The sequence below is a fragment of the Excalfactoria chinensis genome, chromosome 3, assembly GCF_039878825.1.
Source record: "Excalfactoria chinensis isolate bCotChi1 chromosome 3, bCotChi1.hap2, whole genome shotgun sequence".
Lineage (NCBI taxonomy): Eukaryota > Metazoa > Chordata > Aves > Galliformes > Phasianidae > Excalfactoria > Excalfactoria chinensis.
Window position 1 is genome coordinate 33,413,925 of NC_092827.1, and position 23,876 is coordinate 33,437,800.

General features: G+C 43.4%; 1 protein-coding gene across 2 annotated transcripts; it reads right to left on the bottom strand.

Annotated features, from left to right (window-relative positions):
* Positions 1-2,309: 2,309 nt before the first annotated feature.
* On the bottom strand, positions 2,310-23,363 carry LOC140250162 (gamma-aminobutyric acid receptor subunit rho-2). 2 transcript variants are annotated; one of them, XM_072332663.1, is made up of 9 exons: positions 22,935-23,363; positions 20,311-20,417; positions 13,356-13,423; positions 11,114-11,337; positions 8,649-8,731; positions 7,720-7,860; positions 7,367-7,519; positions 6,020-6,216; positions 2,310-4,128 (listed from the first exon to the last, which is right to left on the bottom strand). In XM_072332663.1, the coding sequence occupies exons 1-9, from the start codon at positions 23,117-23,119 to the stop codon at positions 3,811-3,813; spliced, it is 1,476 nt and encodes a 491-aa protein (XP_072188764.1). In that variant the 5' UTR covers positions 23,120-23,363; the 3' UTR covers positions 2,310-3,810. The 2 variants fall into 2 exon arrangements, with proteins under 2 accessions (XP_072188764.1, XP_072188765.1); XM_072332664.1 differs by lacking the exon at positions 7,367-7,519 and having other exon boundaries at positions 3,664-4,128; positions 22,935-23,248.
* Positions 23,364-23,876: the final 513 nt, after the last annotated feature.

The following is a 23,876-nucleotide window of genomic DNA, read 5'->3' on the forward strand; positions in this document are numbered from 1 at the left end:
AAGGAGGAATTACATGACAACATTTCATTCATAGTCAAATGGAGACTGAGAGATCTACCTGCCATTCAGGCTTTTGAAAATGTGCCCTGAAATTTAAATGATTAAGATTTCTTCAGTTGTGAGCTGCAGTTATCACGGAAGATGTCTGTGCCTTATAGCAATAATTAATAGCCTTGGTTTTCCAAGGAGCTTTACGTACTTCAGCACTTGCACGTTTCTACTGAATTTCTTCCATCTTTTGAGACACTTTTTATTTCAAATCAGTTACAAATAAGATGTTTACTCAAATATTTTACCTCGGGTCATTAACTTGCATGTAGCAGACGCATAATTTAAACTCTGTTTCCAAACTCTGAAGTTCACAACACAAAGGGGACTCACTTCCACCCTTTCCAGTTGCTATTTAATTACCAGGTTTGATTGCAGTTATCAGCACAGTGATTTGTATCCATTGTACAAACGAATTAGCATCAGCCTATCTTGCAGTCTTCTCAATGCATCTTTTTTTCTGAAGAAAAGCATGAGAGCACTCAGAAATGACTGTGGAGTTATTGGCCCATGCTTTTTCTTTTATCTTATTTTCTTTTTGCCTATGGCTGGTATTAAGAGCCTTTCTCCAGATCAGCATATTCTATAAGTTTTCTCAGGCATGATGTAACTTACATTCAATATGTTGCAATTTCACCTATATACATTATTTGACATAAGTACACATTCCGGTGTTTACTTTTATGTGCTACGTATATGTACATTATATATGTGTGTGTATGTTGTGGGTTGTTTTGCTTTTTCTTTTTTAATACACTATTTGATAAGACAGAAGTAAGAATACGATGCAAGCAGACATAGGAATAGGACTGACATTCTGTCTCCTTGCAGTTGGATTGGGTTATGCAGAGATGGTGTGCTCATTAGTAGGCTTTATTTCCCCAAATCCCTTATGCACTTCTGAAAAACCTGTCCTTTGGGAGGTTAACTGTCCAGATGCTCAGTGCTTTGTAGAACCAGGCTGCATCCATCATGCAGTTGTCAGAGCCCAGCTTCTTCAGGCACTATTTTCCGAAACATTGGTTGGATCTTGTGGCTGCAAGTTAGTGCTCATGAAGTCTCTTGTAACTCAGGAGAAATGAGAGTTGAAATTACTTCTCAGTATCGTACTTAAATATTTATTCTAGCTTCATGTCTAGCCAGGATCCTCCTAATATTCAGAAGTCAAAATTTATAACCTGGCAGAGCTGAATGTCTCTATTTTTATTCACATCTGTCATCTATTGTTTAATGAGTAGTAGCTGTAAGTGGTGCTCAAGATAGAGATTTTGTTTTTCTTTAGTGGAACTATACCCTTCTTAATGATGTTACATGCTGTAGAAATGGGTGTGAATGCTCCAGTACACACTAGTCTATCAGCCATGTACACCAGCATTTACTATAACTTTAAGGTAGTCCTGTTCAGAAATCATTACTATTTTGTACGTGCGCTCCTTAAGTCAGTTAAACTCCTCTTCACCTCCTGAGGTAGATAGATGTCAATGCTCCCCTTTTTCCTGACGGAGAAGCAGAGGCACTAGGAGGCTGAACCCATGTGCATGGGCTGTGTAGGAAGATAGCAGCACCAGTTCCCAGCAGTGCAGCCCTACTGGCTCCTGCAGCATTCATCCCCCAGCAAAGGTTTCTGCCAGCTCCACTTGATCGCCTCAGCACCATGCTGCTCACTGTCTCATGCTCAAAGCTGCTAATACTGAAGAGGTCCATCCTGTTTCACCCAGGCTTTAACTTCTCAAAAGTCAAGAGGGCTTTTTCTTTAGTGATTTTTGTCTCCTTAATATAGTTATCTTTGCCTGTTGATACAAAAGCTATCCAGGTTTCAGCTTCAAGGGTGATGAGTGGTAAATGTACGAATCTGGTGGCTCAGGAGATAAATGTCAGGCTGGGATGCAGAATGAGCCTTCCTCTCAGATGCTGCCCTCCCATAGCTCCCCTTCTCTCCAGTGATTTCAGGGCTATATTTTCCTACTTTTGCGTCCACACAGAACTCTGTTAAATCCAGATATTATTGTGGCTTATGAAAGGGAAATGTAGTTCCTCACTTTGCTTTCTCTGATCGCTTCTGTTTCCAGTAAAGAAGTGTGACCACTGGTGTGACTTAAATGGCAAGATCTGAGGCACAAAGAAAATTCTGGGTGTTGCTGACAGTCTGGAGGTAGCAATTCCCAGCTCACTGGGAAATGACCTTTGAGGTTTCAGATGCAAGATTTACTGCTGAATTAACTAAAAATAAATAAATAAATAAATAAAATTCACACCAGCAAATAGTTACAGTTTTACTAGTATTGCTTGTTTGTTTGTTTTTTTTTTCCCCTACATTAATGTGATTTAGTTAAATTTTCATGTCCCAACCCCAGCCACATGTATAATTGAATCTTATCACTGAATCAGTGTCAAGCTTCAGCCCTGGGTCTTTATGCTTCAGTCAGTCCATTCTGCTTCATTTCAGCTTGACAGCAAACCCTTTGATGACCATAATACTCTCCTCCACAGCCAAAAAACCATGATGTTTTTCAGAAACAAAAGGTATGCAAACCTGGCCAACACTGTCTAGTTGCTCTCATGTAGAAAGATTTGGGTTTTGTTCTCAGCTTTTTCAGCTGATGTAATGGGATGAAAAATGAAAAGTCAAGTACCAAGGCTTGTTACAGTGCTCTCCAGCTGCTTCAAAGGGCTTACAGTGACCTTGCAGCCAGAGGCCAGAGAGGGTTTCATTGAAGCCCACAGCATTATTTTTGGCCACTTCAGCCTCTGGCATGCCTATATTTCTGCAGAAGGATATTCTGGCAGCCATCTCTTCCCCTCAATCCAAAAACTCTAAACAAAAGGGCAGTGTGTTGATTTGGAGAAGCATGTTGGAATATACAGTTTCTCTATGAACTGCACTTTCCTCACAGGGATGAGGAAGATCTTTGAACACTACTAGCACTGCCCTTGACAGTTTTCTGCTTCTGTAGAGAGTGATGGGTCCCAGCGATGCTGCTCATTCCCATGTGGTGAATGTGCATGACACACACAAGTTTCACAACTCATTTTAGAGAAGGCAGGAACTGCATATCACATGTTGCACTCGTGTTATATGGAAGCACATTCAAACCCTAACATTCCCTGTTTTAATTACCCATGCACCCTGGGAGACAACTTCTGTGAGCTTGTGGGCTTCTTTGCTCTGCTTTATCATCACTCATTACTTCACATATCAAGATAAAAAGATGACCCACTCAAACATACCGCCAGCACTTTGGTCAGCCAGTGTTCCTTCTGGTAGTAATGTAGGCCCTGTCCAGCAAGAATGCAACTTGGACCCTAAAAGGATGTCTTGTTCATAAGTCAATGGAAAGAAATATAATGCAGACCCTTTCATGAGATGCTAAGTTGCATACGTCTAATCCCCTAGGACAGTCTGTGTCTGTAGTAGTCCATTTTGCCTCCAGTGTCGCAAGCCCCAAACACACATACAGCACCTTTTGGGCAGAGAGCACAGATTTTCAAGTATGAGAAACATCATGTACCATAAAGCCAATGAGAGCTGGAGCGTGGGGTAGAGTGTAACAAGCAGAATAAGCTTTTCCACGATGCCTGTACATGGAGCTGCCCATGGTTGGAAGTGTCCTCCTCTTCATCCTCCAAAGCAGCAGTGGAATGATCAGTTTTCTAGTGAACTTATCAGTCTTCTGCATTTGCACCCAAAGCGGACTTTAAGAAGTGCTAACAAAGAAAGTTTTGTAACTGGCTTCTGCTTCAGTCACTGCAGTGCCAGCACACCTAGCTAAAAACAGACCAATATATCAAATTAAAAAATATGTAAGTGCCTGGAAATATTAATCTGGAGTACTTATCGATTGCATGAGTGTTCTGGATGATGCGCAAGCCCACGTGGCCTTTCAGGCCTCTCTTCCTTGATGAATTAGAAGCATTAGAAGCATTGCTCATGGCTAAGTGCACAGCCATCTTTTCTTGTTTTTCTTCTTCTGGGACCATCTGGCTTCTCGTGTAACCTGCCAGGCTGTTGGCATCTGATTCACTGTAGTTTCCATCCAACATCATAGTTTTTGAATGAGGCATCCCACATGTGCAAGGAAACTAGGAACATAAGCGAGAAATACAGTTGAAAATTAGAAGAACACGTTAGGGATAGAAGTGGTGAGCTTCTTGTAACAGGCAGCTCTTAAACAGTAAAGTTTAAAGTGTCGTAATACAAAAATCACTTTGGGAATAAAAAAATTCACTTTTTTTTCCCCTTGTGTTCCAAAAGGAAGGGATGTGGTTTAGCTGAACTACTTGGCAAGAAGCTTCAGAAAAGATTAGAGAAACTAATTTTGCAGAGAGAAAAAATTAAGCAAAAGGTCTCAGCTCCACTGTTCAGCTTCACTGTCTTGAGATTCCTTGTTATGCATTCACTGTGTTTATCATAATCCAAGGGCAAGATACAGGGTTCTGTATCTATGTCTTATTCAGTACACACTATGGGAAGAGGGGCCAAGCTATGGTTTCGCAGATCTATGCAGTATTTTCTGTGTAAATATGTTTCTGGTTTGTTTGTTTGTTTCTTTGTTCTTTAATAAGACAAGAAACAGTTACGAGAAGGGTGTCAAACCCCAGCTCTTTTGAAGCCCATTTTAAAACTCACATTCATTTCAGCAGTGCCAAAATGCATTCCATAGTGAATGCAGGAAGAATGTTAAATAGGAAATACAGTCTTTTTATAGTGAAAATCTCTGTGTTTTCTGTCTTAGCAATACAGATAATATGTTTGTATGCAATAAAAATCAGCCTTCTTTCTGCAAGGAGTTCCTGACTCTGATTCCCCACAGTCTGCTTTGTCTGCTTTCCTCACCCAGTAACATTTTGCCCTCTGTTCCTTCTCCAGGCAGTTTTGACATTTGCATTATCCAAAGAGTTTTTATAAGGACAGGGTTCAGCTAAAGTAAGTATATATACTCAGAAATACAGTATATTCAGGATGCTACTGAAAAAGTCCACACTCAAGGCTTGATCTTCAAATTATTTAGCCAACAACTCGCGCTGTTCATTGAAAGCTTGAAAAACAGTGTATAAGCTGTTTTCTGTGTTCTAGTCATAACCAAATGCTTTGACAGCAGATGGTGTGAAGAAAAAAAAACAAACATGACAAGTCTGTAGCCTGTTTGTTCCACTCATTAGACCCATCACTCCAGGAACTTTTCTGAGCAGTCCATGGGCACAGTTGAATGGCTGGGTTTTAAAACATGTTATTATGAAGCAGATGTACTGGGAACTGAGGGTTTGTTTTTGTTGTTGTTGTTTTTGTACAAAGAGAAACTTATCTTTATCTCTTTCTCAAGATAAATGATAACCCTTATGTCTTCCTCCTCTCGCTCTCAAAAAGAAAAAAGTCACATCAAGCACTTACTGGTGACACATCTGGGAGCTGGAAGGTAGAAGTGACAGCAGGTCGAGGCAGTAAGTTTATCACTGCAGGACCCAACAGGGAAAGAAATTGTGCAGATGTACTTTTAGCACCTAGGTCAAGTCACAGTTCCTTTGGCTTAATGTGCTGATGGTCATTCTCACGGACATGGGAGCTTTACGTATTAGAAGGTCACCTTCACGCTGTCTTAAATCACCAATGGACATGAAGAAATACTCCACGTAATTTTAGTCTATGTTGACATTAATAGATTAGATATTGCCAGAGAGTGTTCCTGGGCATGAGAACTTTACTGACAACGTTACTGAAGTGTCAGAAAGGTTTCCAGCTTAAATTCTGTCCAGACCAACTAGCACCAAAAAATAATTTCTATGTATGGTTTGGGCATTAGCATGGAAACCTCAAAAATTACAGGCATAACCTTGGCTAACCACTGACATTTGATATGAGAGAACAACTCCAATATTACACTAATTGGATCCAATACAAATATCAGATTTAAAAAAGGAAAAAAGAAAGGAAAAAAAAAATAAAAGGAAAAAAAGGAATGAATGGCTATCGTGCCTTTTCCCGGAGTTTCCTCTCCTTTCTCTCTTGCACTGTGGTCAGGTAATTCACTGCTGCGTATTCCAGCACCGAGAGGAAGACGAACACAAAACTGACCCACAGGTAAATGTCCACTGCTTTGATGTAGGAAACGCGGGGCATGGAGGCGTTCACCCCAGTGATGATGGTAGACATGGTCAGCACAGTGGTGATCCCTGGAAAGAAACAGAAGAATTGAATGGTTGTAGTTGATGCAGTCCACAGAGCCTTTGGTCTCTAGAAAAATAGAACTTTGCTCTACAAAATGCTCTATCAGAAATTAAATGTGAAGTATTTGGTATTAAGCATCTCTGTTACTGATGCAGAACTGTTCTGTGCACTAGAAAGGCTGGGTTTTGAGGAGTGATAGGAATCAAAACATTTTGAAAATGACCCTTATACTATATATATAGAGAGAGATGTTAGCTTATGTAGGTGTTTATGCATATATATATATATGCATATATATATACATGCATATAATTGTATGTGCAATATGCATGTGTATAGGGGTGTTTGTGTGTATGTGTTCATATATTTAGATAGACATAAAATCATGAGAAATAGTATATCTGGTTTGGATAGTTGTGGAGACAAAAATATTTGCAAGTTGTCAAAGCCACTGAAATAGAGAAGACGGAGCCAAAAAGCACTCATAGCTTGTTCAGCCTTTTTAAAGTAGTGACTGCTACAAACACAGCTACTATTGCTCATTTTTTCTGGAGGTTCTTTTTGTTAAATATCCAGTCAACACATTTCTTTTGATGGAGCAGATTCCTGGCTGCCTCCTCTCACAGGTTTGCTGCAGTGCACAGCTTTCCAACCAAGTCACAGCACAGGATTTCAAGCAGCTCCTTCTCTCCTTCCTGTTCCTCCCCACTCCAGAATGCCTGGACCATTAAAGCAAGGCACCCTTGGGTGAGAAAACACATACCTTGCCAGGATCCTGCCCTGGATGAAAGTTGCAACACAAGTCTTTATCTCAGTTCAGGTGCCTAAACTTTAAAACACAAATCTCACTAATGGGAACACGAGTCTCAATGCTGCAGGCTTGGACAGTGAGGATAAATCTTGATTCATTGGCTTACAAACAGTGAAATCTTTCCTCTCTGCCCACCTTCCTTTTGAAACCACAGCTCTGCCCCAAGTTAACTACAGATCAGGAAGACTGCTTTGCAATGAAGTTTTGCATTACATTAGTAATCAGATAAAAGACAGTTGTTTCCCCAGAAACTTTGACCATCCAAGTGAATAGTTCCCTTTCCTGCCAAAATGTTCACATTTGAAGAATTTCACACAGCTGTGGCTCATTGCGATTGCTCTCACCCAAAGAGACTCTGGCAGGAACTGCCCTGCGATCGATCCAGAAAGACACCCAGGACAACATGACCATCAGAGTGGCAGGGAAGTAGGTTTGGAGCAGGAAGAAGAAGATGTGTCGGCGCAAAGTGAAGCTTATGTAGAGACGATTGTACCAACCTTTGAGAAAGAAGGGAAGGCAGAATCAGTGAGATCAGAATGAATGGTAGCCACAGAGAGGCAAAATCTTTTGTTTCTGAAGGGCAGAGGAAAAAGAAACTGATCTTTCAAAACAAGCATGGGAGGATTTATAACTCTCTTGCAAGCAGGCAGCATAGCATTAGCTTCAGTGGTAGTCTTAAATCAGAAAACACCAATACCTGTACTACTGTAGAAAGCCAGTCTTGATGTAGTGTGGAATTTTTGTATCAAGAATTGAGATAAAGAAATTTTCTCATCCGTTTTCAGAGATTCATTCCCATTTTTCCAATACAGCATCAGATCTTCATCAGTGTAAGCATCTTCGGGAAAGAAGAAACACAGTGTAGCGTGGATTTAGTTTAGATGGAGATAAAATGGTTTATGGGTTCAGAGAAAATTAACAAACTGAAGGGCACCTTTAGCATGCAATAGCCACCAAAGTTTGCTAATAGCAGTGAATGAGAAGGATCTTAATGTATGATATGCTGTGGCAACAACTAAACAGGGCATCCTAATTGAGAATACTTGAAAGCAATTGAACATTAGCCTGTAACAGTGTGGAGAGGGTTTACGGGACAGCCATGAAAATCATACTGTTCAAATCACCTTCTCCACAGAATGATTCCCTTCAAAGAAGCTGAACACAAGGCACTGTGTGTGCAGGTTCACGATTATCATACATTCGCTATATTGGTGTCGAAATACAGACATATTGATGATCGTTATACTCAGCTTTTTACTGTGGTATCTGAAAGCGTCCCTTCCCAATCAGAAACAACAAACAAAATACAACTTCTCCCCCAAATTTCTCATTGGCAAGCTGCTGAGATCCAGTATATGATGAGCACCCTTGTTGATGGGGGCTTGGGTGTTGTTTTTGTTGTTATTCATGATGCTGTTTTTTTGTAAGCGCCATTCACCAAAACTCATACAAGAGTTTTTCCTTGCAAACTCCCCTGCATTGCAGTGTAAGGTCCAGGTATACAATCCAATAAGTTAATAACTCTCAGTGGCTTTGGTGAAATTGTTTAAGGCTTTAAAACAGTCCAGTGTTTGTGAGCACAGCAGCTGTGGAGCACGCCTAACTAGAGACACAGATACGACATACAGCTTTCCAGCTCCAGAGAACACGTCTGAGAGTCCAGGGGGAAGCGGCTGAAGTCCATGTTGCACATTGCTGTCACTGTGATCCTGGAAGTCAAAAATGAGAAAGGTCGTTTTCTATGAGGAGTAATGAAGGGAGAACATTAACACGTATAAACAATTCGGCAACTTTAAAGACAGCAACAATCTGCAAGAAAATGCTTAGCAGTTCTTGCGCTCCCATGATAGCTGTAATTTCACTACCTATCAAGGACCTGAAGTGCTATTTCTTACATTGCAGTGCATACTGTCAATACAGACGCTTCCTCTGTGATTTATATCCAACTATTTCCCTACAAGGTAACAACAACAACAGAAAATACTTCACCATTTTGTAAATGGTACCAGGATCCCATTTTGTCCAGTTTGCTTAAGGTTTTCTCATTTTCCCTTTGCTGAGTTTCCTCCACGGTCACACCACCAACCACCTAATCCTAAGGAACATGATAAGCCTTGTTGCAAGTCACATGAACTGAACTTAAAGAAGCATCTTGCTCCAGAAAGTATATTGTTGACTTCCCATAGTTGTGTGGAGCATTTAAACACATTATGTAACTCCAGCTCATTACAACGTGCTATTTTCTTCTCTCAGGGTCACCTAAATTGTAAGACGAGCTGTGGTCGTTAACAGTTTGTTAGTCAGGGACAGCACAGAAACTCATCAGTAAGGTATTCTTCAATTAGAGTGCAGTGTTCGGGTGGCCTTGAAAGCACAAGATCCCAACAGGGAATTAAATGCCCCTCTGCCCGGTGCCAACCTCATGTAGATATCTCAGACACCCCAGGGCATATCCAGCAGCACTGGATGCTCATGCTTAGGCAATCGCATCTTGTTCTGAGAGTCCTCAACACTGACAACCCCAAATATCATTCAGATTCTCACGGCTTTGTTGGATTTTATTAATTAATTATCAATTTAACTCTTTCTTAGCTCTGGTTGTTCACGCTCTTCTCTCTTGTGACATTACAAATTCACATCATCCTTTTGATGGCTCAGAAAACTTTGAAATTAAATGCTCTGCATGAGAACAAATAATGAGAAGAACTGAATAGAGCCAACATTACTATTAAACTTACTCATTCTTCATTTTGGTTGCTGAATATTGCTAACAAGTAGAGTGCTGGCATCACTGTGCTGGCATCACTGCATGACAACTGCAGGTCAAGAGCAATGCAGCTGATACTCGGCTGTACTAAAACATCAGTCAGAAGGACCTCTGCCCTCCTACTTCTGCTGCTCTCCTGTAAGTACTGATCCAAGTTTACATCAAACAACACTCTTCATTTTGTTCTGCTCTCTTGTCTCTCATTCTATATGGTACTTTTATCCTCGTGTAGTTCTAATAAAGTGGACAGCATCTTGAGCTTATTTGAGGTAGTATGCAATAAATGGGTTCAGAACAGAGGACAGGTTCTGAGATGCTTGAATGAGGTGGGATTTTATAGCTCAGTAAGATAAGGCAAAATGAAGTAACTGTACAGAGAGTCTCTTTTTTTCCCCACACAAATTCCTTTGTGGTTTTAATAATTTGTCAAGGGTTTTCAAATTAATTCATTATAATTACAGTTGGAATGTGGAAGCAGCGAACTTTGGAGCCCCCTGGTTTGTTTGGATAGTGCCTTACTTGGGAAATTATTGCACATTATGCTTATTCTTTGAAGAGAAATAGCCTCCTGAATCAAACTTTCTTTTCTGGGGGGAGTGGGGGAGAGGGAAACACATCTTCTAGATTTTGGGCATTATTTTGCCATAACTTAAATGAATAAGATCCAGATCCTAGAAAATAAATCCTAGTACTATGGAACATTTGAAAGTCACTGTAATCGACAGCAAGATTCCCATCCTGGGGAAATGTCCCTCTGCCTGGGATCTCGAGTTTTTCTCCTATGGCAGTGTATTTTGCCCTGCCTCTCCTTTTGCATTCATCTGAAGGAAATACAGTCAGCTGGGATGTGTCTCAAGATTCTTCTGCTAAAGAATCAGGGACTCCTAAGTGTCTTTAATACTGCTGTTTCAGCTTCAGTAAACTTACTTTGTATCAACATACAAACTCCAATCAAAAAAAGGAAGAAGTATTTCCAGACAAACAGGAAGCAAAATAGGATAATTATAGAGGTCACCATCTGGTATAACAGCAGCTTCCAGTTTAATCACACACTGACCCTGGGACGAACATCCCTGCTTGACTAAGCCCTCCTTTGACCACAAAGACTTAGGAAAATGCTTCCCTGGAGGAGATTATCCTGTTATTGCCCACAACATGGTTTCTCTCAGCTTCCTGTGAAGCATCTGGTACCGGGGCTGATAGACACAGAGCTCTTCATTAGCTGCAGGAGTAGCAGTGTCCTGGAGTAACAGTAGCCCTGGAGGTCACCAAAGCCACACCAGGGCAAAATGGATGGTGAAGATCCAGGGTGTAGGACCTTTACCTCATGCTGTAGAGGACATGACCATCAGGGAACACTCTCAGCATGATGTTGTCCGTGGTTGTGTCATGAATGAAGGACCTTTTGGAGTGTACAAAAAAGACATCTGGGACCCAGATTTTCTTCACCAGCCTGCCATCAAAGGTCATGCTGTTGTTGGTGGTGCTGGGAAACGAGAGACGCTCATCCTTCCAGTAGTGCCTCAAGTACAGAGTCATAGTGAAATCCTTCATGAAAAAAGAAAGAGGACTATTGGTGTTGCTTTTCACATCTCAAAACACCAGAAAGAAAACTCACTCTCACTAGGCAGATGAAATACACCCTTTCTAGACTTTTATTCCTTTTCTGGACCAATGCTTGTTCTAAATAGATATTCCTGACAAAATCATTTCAGCCAAGACCAAAACATAAATCCACAATCAGTGTATTACAATCAGCGTATTAGCATTAGAGTGGTTAGGCCCTGGAACAGGCTGCCCAGGGAGGTTGTGGATGCCCCGTCCTTGGAGGTGTTCAAGACCAGGTTGGATGGGGCCATGGGCAACCTGATCTAGTAAAGGTGTATGTTTGGTGGCCCTGCCTGGCAGGGGGATTGGAGCTTCATGATCCTTGAGGTCCTTCCCAACCCAGGTCACTCTGTGATTCTGTGATTACAGCACCCAACAGCAAACAGTCGTAAAGGTGATATAAACATGTGCGAAGAGAAGCACTGCCCTGCAGAAAGCATTATTCAGTCCTGGCAAAATTATCTTGAAGGACTACAGCATCAATAGCATGATAGAGAGGAAAACCTTTCAAAATAAGATAAATGGTCAGCTAAACACAAGTAATTTATCTCTAAAAGAATTCAATTGTGGCAAACAGCACCCAAGTGGAGAACTGTTTTTCCTATCACAGAAGCATATAAATAAACCTCTCTTTTAATCTCATTGAGGGGGCAGGAGCTTCTCTCACACAAAGAAAAGCATCTGTTGATCCCAACCTGGCAGCTGCTGCTTTCAGAGCTGCATCTACTCCTTCGTGCTGAGAAATCAAACACGCTGTTTTCTTTATATGCCCTATTAATAAAGTAGTTACAGCAACTGAAGCTGCCAAGACTGAGCAATCAACAACCCAGGCTCAGATCCCTTCCTAACCACTCAGCAGTCACTCTTTAAAATTGCTACCACCTCCTCCTCCTGTTCTGCTGACGCCAAGCCATCGATTAACCTGACTTTCCATTTCAAAGGGCTCTTCTGGCAAACAAGCTCATATTGCCTTCGGGTTTTATAGGAATATGTCAGAGAAGCCTCCAGCACCCAAACTGGGACACATTTTCAAGGGCTGTTGGATTTCCACAAACACCACTTACCCTACTGGGACAGACTGCAGGAAAAACAAACTAACCTAACCTAGGCTGATCTGACAGACTGTCTTCCTACCGTGAATGCAAATCAGCAGCTGTTGGGGGAAGTACTTGTCCTGTGGTGGGAAACCGGGAGTGCAGATCTATCTATAGCAAAGCGGAAGAGAGGTGACTTCACAGCTTTCTGTTAGGCAAGACTTGTTGAAATCAGATGCTCTGAAGAGATATTTACTTGTACTAATTAGTTTTCCTCACTACTGCAACATTACCTTAATCTATTAGAGCTCCAGAGCTCCTTGTTACAACCCTTTCACGTGCTTACAGATGCTTCCTACACAGTTCATTGTGTGCATCTCCCAAACCCTCTCATTCAATATCCAGGCAGGCAAGCCCCATTCTTGTGATATGTAATGTAAAATACGGAAAATGGAGTCAACATAAATCTATTCCAGTAAGCCTTCACGTCTGACTTGGATGGTGCCAAAGAACAAGGAGGAGAAGGCAAAAGGAGGAAGCAATAAAGAAGCTTCCTCTTCTTCTCTACATTCCCCTTCCCACTTCTCTTTCCACTCTTAATTCCGTTACCTATAGCCAGAAACAAACATGACCTTCATCACAAACCTTCAAACATTCCATACAGCTATTTTCATCTTTATGCTCTGATAGATCCTTCATGGCACCACTTAGGTTCTCTTTGTCTTTTGTAGTTCTCATCTGAAGATACAGAGATCAGCCTTTGACATTCACCTGGTTTTATCAAGTCTCTGTGAACTGGCCAGTTACTGCCAGTACTTTCACCTGGCTAACAATATGAAAACCAGTGTCTTCAGGAGAGAGGGACTTACTATCACTAGGAACAGCTGAGCCTAGCCATGAAAGAGGATCAAGAGGATTACATACCATGTCAACCTCAGAAATACTGTCCAAGCTTTCAACCTGTACATCCACCCCAACAGGAATTGCAGGGCCTGTAAAAGAATGAGATTTAGATATGCAAATAACTACCATTTTATATCACCTGCCGTTGATTAACATCATGAGGTAGCCTGCAATACATTTCTGAGCTTGCGGTATTCTTTCCTGTCCATGATTCTTGAAGCAGAGAGGGCAGAGAGAAAAGTCAGCTCATAATCATGTGAGACCCCCCCCGTGAAGCATCGCCTTCTCTTCTCCGTTGCATGCCCTGCAGTTTTGACACTTTGGCGAGCTATGATGAAACATTTGCATAAGTTTTTAGAAGCTGAGCCATCTCATTATACATTTTATATCTTTATAAGAGGAAATTTAGCCCTGAGAACCGGAGTCTGAAATGAAGAAGCTGGAAGCAATGTGGCCTTCCTTGTGGATTTCTCATTTCTCATCACGACAGCTACATTAATCTCTCAAGAGCCCAGCACCATATTCATTCGTATGACTCATTGATGACGTTAATAGCTTTTCAAAGCAGTGTTAAAATTAGCAACCAGAGAATTCACTAAGAATATATTAAGAGAAAGCATGCTAGAATAAATGCAAAGTCCTGTTACTAGAAGACCCATATATTCAAGTTCCTCTGCAGATTGCTGCTCATTAATAGCCAAGACCCTCTCAAGTTCCCCATAGCGTATCTTCCAATTGCTCCTTTCATTTTCCAATGTGGAATACTTTTCTCCCTTTTCTTTTTCTCTTCTCTGCATCTGAACTTGAGGAGATAAATTGTGAATAAAAAAACATGCTGTTATTTGTTCCAAAATGGTTCTGCACTGTGCCTGGAAGGTGCTGTTATTATCTGCTTACTTTGCTTCTCAGTTAGAGGAGGGTTAACAAAGCTGCGTATCACAGTTTGTTGTTGCAACATACATTGATTCTGCATATATCTGGAGATATCTCCTGGCATCCCATCTCTCCACAATGCTGAGGAGTTAAGTGTATGCAGAGACATGTACAACAAGCACACCAAGGCTGGTCAGCAGGAATTGCTGAGGAGCAGCCTTTGTGGATCCAGTGCTAGCTTCAGCTCTCAGCTTGGAGCAGTAGGATGGTAGATCTTGCACTAACACAGGCACATGGAGCATGCCCCCAGCCTTGCAGCCTCACTGGAACAGACTGACAGACCAAAGCAGTTGCTCTGCAGACATGATTTCCTTGATTCCCTTGTCAAGAACCCTTTCTCTGTTCTGTTCTTTGCCCATCCTGGGAGGAGAAATTACTTAGACCCCTCGCAGCCTCCCAACATGCAGTCAGCATCCAGCAGGCAAGGACCAACCCATGGCCATTTTGTCACCTCACAAACACTCCTGGTGTGACCAGAAACAACAGCAACTTCACTAAGTGAAAATACTGTGCTAGTGGTTTTGTTCTCTTCAGTTGAGTAGTTATGAGGGATGATAAGATTTAACAAGCATATTAGCTCATATAGTGCTGTTATTAAGGAGCTGGCTTGCTACTCTTGGCTCTTTCAATTAAAAAGAAAAAGATTGTTTTTTAAAACATGACAGACTTTTTGTAGCAAGAAGCAGCGTATCTGTGGTGATAACAGCTTCTTTGATGTGCAGGGTAATCAGTGCGGAAAGAGCAGGAGGCTGCTGATAGGTGGTGCCCTGTAGATAGGCAATTAACCTTTCTTTGCTCAGATAACTAGTGATACACTGTGGTCAAGGAGAGCACAGGCAATGATTCAGTACTTGTATATGCCCCTTTTGCCTTTAGTTAGCCAGTAGCTCTTTAGTGCAACCATTTTTTTTGATACATAACAGAAATCCTCAGCACTCAGGAGTAAGATGCTTGTCTGTTTGCTTTGCTCCTCAACGCTGGTCTCTTCCTCCCTCCAAAATGCACAGCATTACGGAGTTTAGACCTGATCTGTAGCAAAATCCAGTGATGTGATCACATCAGATGACACAGCAGAGGGATGATTACAGGCTATTAAAACCACTGAGGTCCCTGTCTCATAAGAGTTCAATCTGTACACTAGCACAAAGGCTTATATTTAAATCTCAGAAGGATCAGCATATTTTATGTTCCTATGATTGACCATTTCTTGAACTTATTTTGCTTCCAAAACCTCCATAAATAAATAAATAAAACACAAACAAGCAAACAAAAACCCTCCAGAACTCGCTGTGACATTGTGTAAAGCTGGGGCTTGGACTCTCACACAATGCTGCTTGTCTCCATTTGGCTCAGAGAACCTCCAGAACCCAAGGCAGCCTATGCTGGAGCAGGCACAAGGCTACCGCTAGCCTGTCTCTTGCTGTAGAAAGCACCAGTAAGTTACCATTTGCTGTTACACACGGTAGTTGGAATTGCAGTGTGCCCACTGGCTGCCACCACCAAGCAGCCACACCATGGCAGACACAGTGCTCACAGTGAAGAGGCAACCTCTGCCAGAACAGCCTTGCAGCACCATCCTGTTGGCTCACCAAGGAAGGCATCCCTCACCCAGGTACGTACCACTGGGTCTCCCCAGTGCCGAAGGGCTGTACCCCCAGTTCCCAGATGGCAAGAGATGCCCTCTGTGTGTGAGTGCTTAATTTAGCCTCCATTCAGGAAATCGCCAGCCATCCAAAGTCTGCTTATTGCTGCAATTTCCACGCTTGACTGAGCACTAATCACAGATTTAAAAACAAATAACAACAGAAGAACGCTGCCAAGTTTGTATTTGCCCTCCTCTTCATTCCTTCCCTAGCTGCTGACAGAGATAAAATACCACGCCAGTGTTCAGAAAAGACACTTCTCTTATTTCATGCTCCTGCACCAAACGCTCAGCTCAGATCCCAGATAAACAGACATTACCTCATTGCAAGGAGAGACCAGGCGACCCATCTGGAAGCTTCTGCAATGCGAGGCTCCAGTTTTAACCACTATTTTACAATGATTTGTATGCCAAAATTTCAGGTTGTGCACATGAGGCTTCTAAAGCCAAGTAAACACCATGTGTCTGAATCTGAGAGCAAGCATTCTGCATGCTCACATAGCCCGTCACCCTTCCAAAACTCCTACCTAGATGCTGTTTTGCAGACGCACTCGGTGAGAACAATATCAGAGCTGCACTTAATGTTTGAAGATGAACAGAAGCCCTGGAAAGAAGTGCCCTCCTTCAACCTCATAAACAAATCTGGGTTTCCCTTAAGGGTCACAGCCTGGCTACAGAGCATATCGCTGCATTAAACAGCTGTTGATCAGACACAGAAAGATGCCAAGGGATTTTTGGTCTCGCTAATCCTCAGAGCCAGTCAGGATCCGCTAGACTTCCAATTCCGTCTCTCTGCAAACTGAAGTGTTCAACCACTGGGGCCCCACATGCTTTGCCAAATTCCCTATCAAATGCCACCAGCGATGAGTAAATAGACAGAATGCCTTCACTGGGGTGAACAGAGGATGATGAAGGTGTGATGGAAGGCTAAATAGATCCCCAGCAAAAGCAGTGGATCTTTTGTCCAAAGCCTGCAGCCCAGCTTTGCAGATCACACTTGTGGTCTCTGAGAAGCACCACTCCAATCCATGGGGTTGTTCAAACGTGAGCTCAAGTATCTGAAGTTCAGGGTCTAGAGATAAATTGTAAAGCCTTGACATTTCTTCCAGAAACAGCAAACACAACAGCATCAGTCATCTCATCAGCAACATCTTGCATGACACAGACCTGAACTCTGCCAGAAACAGACAACCAACAAACCAGAAACATTCAGATGTCTTACTGAGGGACATGGTTTAGTGGGAAAATACTGGTGGTAGGTGGACACTTGGACCAGATGATCTTGGAAGTCTTTCCCAGCCCTGAGGATTCTGTGATAGGAGCAACATTGCATCCATTCACTGTATCATCTTCCAAAGCTGCTTCTGCCATGCTTTATTTTTGTAAACTTCTGCATGTCTTTGCCTCAAACAAAAGTTGGGTATTAAAAAGACACTGAGGGACCCATCTGTCAAAGTGCCTGTGGCTTTATAGGTTATTTTTCTTTGCTAAGCTCACAACTGGGTATATCCTGAGGATCAGCGATGAGTGTCCCCTCTTTTCCCTCTGCAGTAGAGTGCTGAGTTTTGTGACCTCCTCTTCAGCAAAAGCCATTAAACATTCAACTGAGGTGCTGCCTATAGAAAAGATCCAGGACAGAAAACCTTTACAGAAGGCTAATTTTACTTCTACATTCAGTGGTCAGACAATAACAGATCAACCAAAAGCTCAGTCACAAGCTTCCACGTGGGATGGTTTCTGGCACTGAGAAGATTTAGTGGCTTTACCTTGTGAAAATTCCCTTTTGAAGACCAAAATCTGTTCCAGGTTGTGTGGGACATCCAGTTTAGAGCTAACTTCCCCAGGCAGCACAGAAACTTCCACATATTCAGTCAGGTGCAACATCACCTAACACTAAAGCCTGTCATAACCCAGCGCAGCAAGGAAACCGCACCGGGCTGGTCAGCTGCCCACACAGCAGCAGGAGTTGGAGGCTTCAAACATGATGTTTATTTTTAACACTGCAGTAGGTTTGAAAATACGGGAAATCTTGCTGCTGTGAAAATGCTTGAAGTCAGTTTTCCACTCCCACTCTGAGACTAAAGCTTAGAGCTCCTGGTCTTTGTCTTTGGCGGTGTTTTCAAAGGCTCATTATTTTCTCTAAGACAGTCTCTCTGCCCCTTCCCCTGTCCTTGAAGGCCTCAGGCAGACTTAGTCTCCAAGACAAAAGTATCTGCAATATAGTTTGTGTATGCCTAGAGTCTTGCAAGTAAGTTCTATTTCCACAAGCTGTAAAACAATCTTCAGTGTTACTGTGTGTTAACATATATACAAACATAGCACATATGTACATATGCATCCCTGGGTCCTTTGTATGCTCAGCGGCTGCCACACGGCCACAAAGCCCTCACGTTTTGCTGACAGTATGTCATCAAGGGATGAGCGAGTCTTATTCCAGACAGTGACACAAAGCTTCATTCACCCATCCTGACAGAAATACTGCCCGGAAAGGGCAGCAGGGACAGCTGATGGAGGCTATTAGGCTATGAAGGAATATGATAAAAGTACAGCATGAGGCTGTTCCGAGGCAGAAAAGATACAGCTATTTTAAGTATCAACTAAAGCTGCTTATTCACAGGCTCCCTGCAAAATACGACATGTCATAGATGAAATGCTTCAAATGGACGTTCAAGGCAGGCAGCAAAACAAACATTTACATAATCTTTAAATATTAATATTTGTAACTAATACCTGAACATCTGTTAGCCGGAACAAGGTCACTGACATGGAGATAACTCCACAAGGGTCACACCAAACTCAGTCTATTTTAGGCTACGGAGGCTACTTTGAACAGCAGCAAAGCAAAGATCTTTGTCATTACCACTGCGCCCAGGGGCTCTCTAATGGGCTGAGAGCAGGCAAGACAGCCACGCTCGCTGGGCTGTTAGCAACACTGCTTACACAACAACCTCCTGCTCATTTGCTCTTCACAAAAGATACTCTTACCAGAAAAGCCTTTCACCTTCCTCTAAAGTTTAGCTGCTCTTTCCCCTGGCACAGCCCTGCCTGCCCTGCAGAGTGCTCACAGCTGTGCTGGGCAGCATCTTGCTGGCTGTCTTTGGAACATCACATTCTTAGTACTGGATTTTTAAAGAATTTTATTATTTAAAGTCTAACATCACAGTTTCCTTACAGCATTATTTATTTGGTTTGCTTTTCAGAGAGATGAGTTGCTTTTCCCACTTGGAACATGCCACAGTACAATGCCATAGGGCTGCACTCTCCATTGGGCGATGGTCCCTGAGCTGCTTTCAGAGAGCAGAAAGTGTTTGGGGCAGTGACCAATTGCAGTCACGTGTGTCTCATAGGCTCTTCTGCTCTGCTTCTGCAGTACAAAAGCCTTCATAATCACATGCAGGTCAGACTACCTCCATTTACCTGGCACTATTCCTGCAGAAAATCTGAAAGAACACATAGTGCAAATCACAGTGACTTCCTGATAACCTTTCAGAAGAAAACACAAGGATAGCCTCTTACCAGGCTTTTGTTTTCTTTCCATTATATTTCTCCATCAAATGTATTATCCGTCACTAAAAGCACTCTGCATCACTCTGCATCTGTGCAAGAACCTGCAGCCCCCAGGATATCTCCTTGTGTGTGGGTCATGTTTTCCAAGGCTGGAGTCTTGGCTAAATTGTTGTTGTGTTTTATTCCTTATTACATACAACTTCAGAGCAATTTTGGCAATACTCTGTTCCAATTAGCTCTGCAAAGCGAGGAGACTTTGAGCAAGAATTATGGAAACACTATTCTGCCTTTTATAAAGTCACTCAAAAGTGTTTTTTCTTTGGTGGGGGCTGGGAAACCCATTTGTTGTTAAAACCAGTTACTCAGCCTGGAGCCAGCAAGTCATTTTTTAAAGGCCCCAGAGCTACACCCTCCCTCTGAGCTGACCATATTTCTCTGCTTGCTCTCTTGCCTCATAGACGCAGATGAAATATGACTTGGGTGGTCACCCTTGAGAAGACCACAGAATCATGGATCAGTTTAGCGGTGACTTGTCTCCTGAGATAGCAAAGCAAAAACTTGGGATTCTCCTCCTTCCCACTGCTTAATGCATGTTTGCCAGTTGTACACAGTCCTGTCTTCTCAGCACTTACAACCACACTTGTGTCAGGCCAAGGCATGTCTGGTATATAGACATACAGGTGTACCGGGAAGCTCAGTCCATGCTCTGGGGAACTCCAGCATAAGGAGCTGGCATGAGCAGAGGGAGGAGTGAAGAGGAGCCATCTATCTGGAAGCTTTATGCTGAAACCACTCCATCCTTTCTGCTCACACTGGTGGAATGGAAAACTATTTAAAAAAACCACAGCAACACAATAGGAGTATGAAGTTAACATAGAACCACTTGCTCCTCACCTCCAAAAGCTGGCCGCATGGTGAAGTCATGGTCATCGACTCTGAGAAGCTGTTCTGTCTTTCCCTTCTGAGTTTTGGTCACATCGTGGTTCTTCTTGTAGATGTGGCTGCAAAAGACAACAATAGCTGATTTCCAACTGTCTGATGTCAGAATCCCTGCTCAGACCCTTGGCAGGAGGTGAAGCTCTGCCATGAGGGAAGGAAGCATGACAGCCAGCAGCATCAGAGCATTGCAGGCCCAGAGCCTCTCACAGTGCTGACCGGGTTGAGGCAGGCATGCCACTGCAGGGCTGTGGCATGGCACCTAGCAAGGAGCCAGGACACAGAGCAGCAAGGAGGCACACCTCAGTGCAAGCAATGGCCCCAAGCAGACAACAAACAAAATCCAGCTCAGCCCCATGCATCACCTTGTTGTGCCTTGGCCGGACACAAGGGCGTTACCATGAGAAAGCAGTCTTTTGGATGGTGGCCATGCAACTTATTCCAAGGTGGTGTGACCCGTAAATATCAGGGAAGGGGACAGGTATCCCATTGAGTTGCTGTAAGGAAATCACCATCATTTATGGCAAAGGGAGGACGGTTGGACTAGATGATGTTTTAGGTCCTTTCTTGATGGGGGGAGGAGTTGTATTGCTGATGAACAAAATAGAATCAGAGAATGCTGTTGCTTTAAGAAGCAGTGGGGGAAAACCTCAGACTTGTTCCAGAGGTTTTGGGGAGGGTTCCTCTAGGAAGGTAATGTGGCCAAAAGCCCAGCTGAAGTGCCTCTACATCAATGCACACAACATGGGAAATAAACAGGAGAAACTGGAACCTGTGGTGCAATTGGGAAACTACAGTTCCCTCTCCCCCCCTCCCCTTTGAACTAAAAGATGGTAGATTTAAGTTAGCTTCTAGGAAGAAATATTTCATTCAGAGGGCAGTGAGACACTGGCACAGGTTGCCCAGAGGAGCTGTGGTGCCCCATCCCTGGAGGTGCTCAAGGCCAGGTTGGATGGGGCCCTGGGCAACCTGAACTGGTGGGGAGCAGCCCTGCCTATAGCAAGGGGTTGGAACTAGATACCTTTAAGGACCTTTTAACCTAAACCATTCTATGATTCCCGTTGTGATGCTGTGTGATATCAATTAACCCAGACCACTTAGACTTAAGTACAGCAGAGAATTTCCTTGCAGGCTCAAGGTCCTCTATTTTGGGGTGTTATCCTCAAAAAGGAAAGAAAAGGAAGCGATTTGCCTTTCTAGATTTTTAGATTAACAAAAAATAGATCAGACCCTGGAAAACAATGGATAAACTCACACAACATGCACTGTCACTGTTACTGTACCCTTAGGATTATACGCTATTTCATGGTCACACTCCCTACGTACCTTACCATCAGCTGCTTAGGATCCTCCACTTTGTCTTGGCAGTTCTTAATTAGGGCCGCAGGCTTCACAGCCCTAGCCTGGCTATAGCATGTACCTCCCCATGAAGGCACACGTTCATCTCCGTGAGCACTCATCAATGTCCCAGAGCCTGGAGAAGCTCAGACACCCATGGTATGAACCTCTGTGAAGCCTTCACATAACAAAGAGGAGTTCTGCATAGGCACAACCCAACCAAACTTCTTGATATTAATACAAAAAGAGCTGCAGAATTCTCTGCCTTTAAGATGTCGTTCACGTTTGATGCCTCCAAACGTTCAAGATGACATGTCGCTACAAGCACAGAACACCGCACTGTTCAGGAAGAGGCTTACAACTATGAACACATCGGAGATGATGCTCTGCGTTCAACTGTACCACAACACGTCTCGCTAAAACACGCATCTTCAAGATGACAACTGAAGTATCGTACCAAAACATAAAAGAGAGAACCAAAAGATCAGGCTTTACAGCCCAACAGAAGCCATGTAATAAGACGGATTAACCCCACTTTGTCTTTGAGCCCTCAGAACTATGACCAGTCTTGTCAGATATAATTGCCCCTGGATGACATAACTACAAAAAGGATAACATCCCTCGGGCTGTGCAGCAGGTTTGGAAGATTATCTTTTCTAATGTAAACCTCTGCTCAAATCTCACTAACAGCAAATCTAATAAAGTTTACTAAGACCTTTAACCTCTTGGCACGCATTTGCTTAACGCGGTAGTATTTTAAAAACATTTAAAACACTCTTCAAAACACATCTCTGGTTTCACCATCGTGGGTAACTACGTGTTATCAATGCCATACATGCAAACCAACTCCTCTGGTTGTTTGTCGCCACCACCACCGCGTGCTGAGGGAACAAAGCAGCAGGGGCACAACAGCAGATGGCACGCAGCCCACTGCAGAAATGCCTCTGCTGCCTGACACTGGCAGAACACACAGGTTTGGACACCGTGGTTTATTGCAGGCTCTCTGAAATCTCCCTGCAGCTCGGCTGTTCACCGTGCACACCTATGGACAGCTTTGCCACAGAGCGTGCAGAGGTTGCTAAGCTGGCTGCAAACCTCGCCTCGCCGACCCTGTCTGCATAGTTAGAAATGAAGGCAGTCACAGAGACTATTTGTACGATGTCACACGTGAAGGTGTTCTCACAGCACGCACAAACACAGACAGGGCAGGCTTTAAGGAACACGCGCATTCTTGTCACCCTTACCCAGCCTTCTGCAGCTCCAGCTGGCTCGTCCACCTCCTCCTCCTGTGCTTCCTGCTTTCCACGAGCAGCACCAAGCAGAAGATTAACAGGAGCAGTTTTGCAAAGTGAGGCATCCTGCCGGGCACGGCTGGACACGCTGCACGGCCGTATCCCCCCGCAGCACAGCAGCCCCCAGCTCCAAGCATTGGAGCACCCCAATGCCGGCACTGCACGACAGCGGCGGGATCTCCCGCTGCCCTGTTCCAGACAGGCTCTCAGAGGCTTCTCCCTGGGAGCCGTTCCCACACCACGCTCAATGATTGGCCATTAATCCCCAAGTTTGCCTCAGCGAGCATTTCCACTGGGTCCTAGAGGATGTTTGCTAAAGCCATTATATAAAAACGGCAGTTCGGCACGCCGGCTTTTTGCTCAATCCCCTAATCTCAGGGCAGTGCTGTCCTCCTGCCAGGCTGTGTAAAACTGGGCTGTCCCTTCTCATCAGCCTCTCACATTTTCTGTTTGCTCACAAGGTGTCTTTTCCAACCGGGCACTGCCTCCGCCACCACCTTCTGCTGAGGGCATTTCACAACAGTGCATATACTTTGATGGCTGATTTCCATGCCTCCCCCTCCCCCCCAGTTTCTGGCTCTTCATGCTGCTGAAGAGAAAAGCTAAGCTATTTCCACAGAAAATGGTTTTATTTACTGTTAAATTTCAGATAAAATTTAGAACACAGCTACCCTCCCTCCCTCACCCCCATCCCCAGTTATCTGCATGCACAGCAGACTCTGCACATAAATCAACAGCCAGCTGATTTGTGTGGCAGTGTATAAACACCCATGCTTATTTTTCTCAACAACAACAAGTGTGCTGGCACAACAGCGTGGCTCTAGAAACAGAAACGTACACTCAGAGCAAAGCCTCCACAGGAGCAAGAAGGCCAGAAACCGGCACCGTGCTCCT

Excerpts from the sequence above, each read along its gene's own strand:
- LOC140250162 (XM_072332663.1), bottom strand. The coding sequence starts at position 23,119 with ATGCTTGGAGCTGGGGGCTGCTGTGCTGCGGGGGGATACGGCCGTGCA. Across the intron at positions 11,338-13,355 it reads GTATTTCTGAGGTTGACATG|GATTTCACTATGACTCTGTA; the intron begins GTATGTAATCCT and ends TTTTTCATGAAG. Across the intron at positions 7,861-8,648 it reads TTCTCTGGAGCTGGAAAGCT|ATGCTTACACTGATGAAGAT; the intron begins GTATGTCGTATC and ends TCTTTCCCGAAG.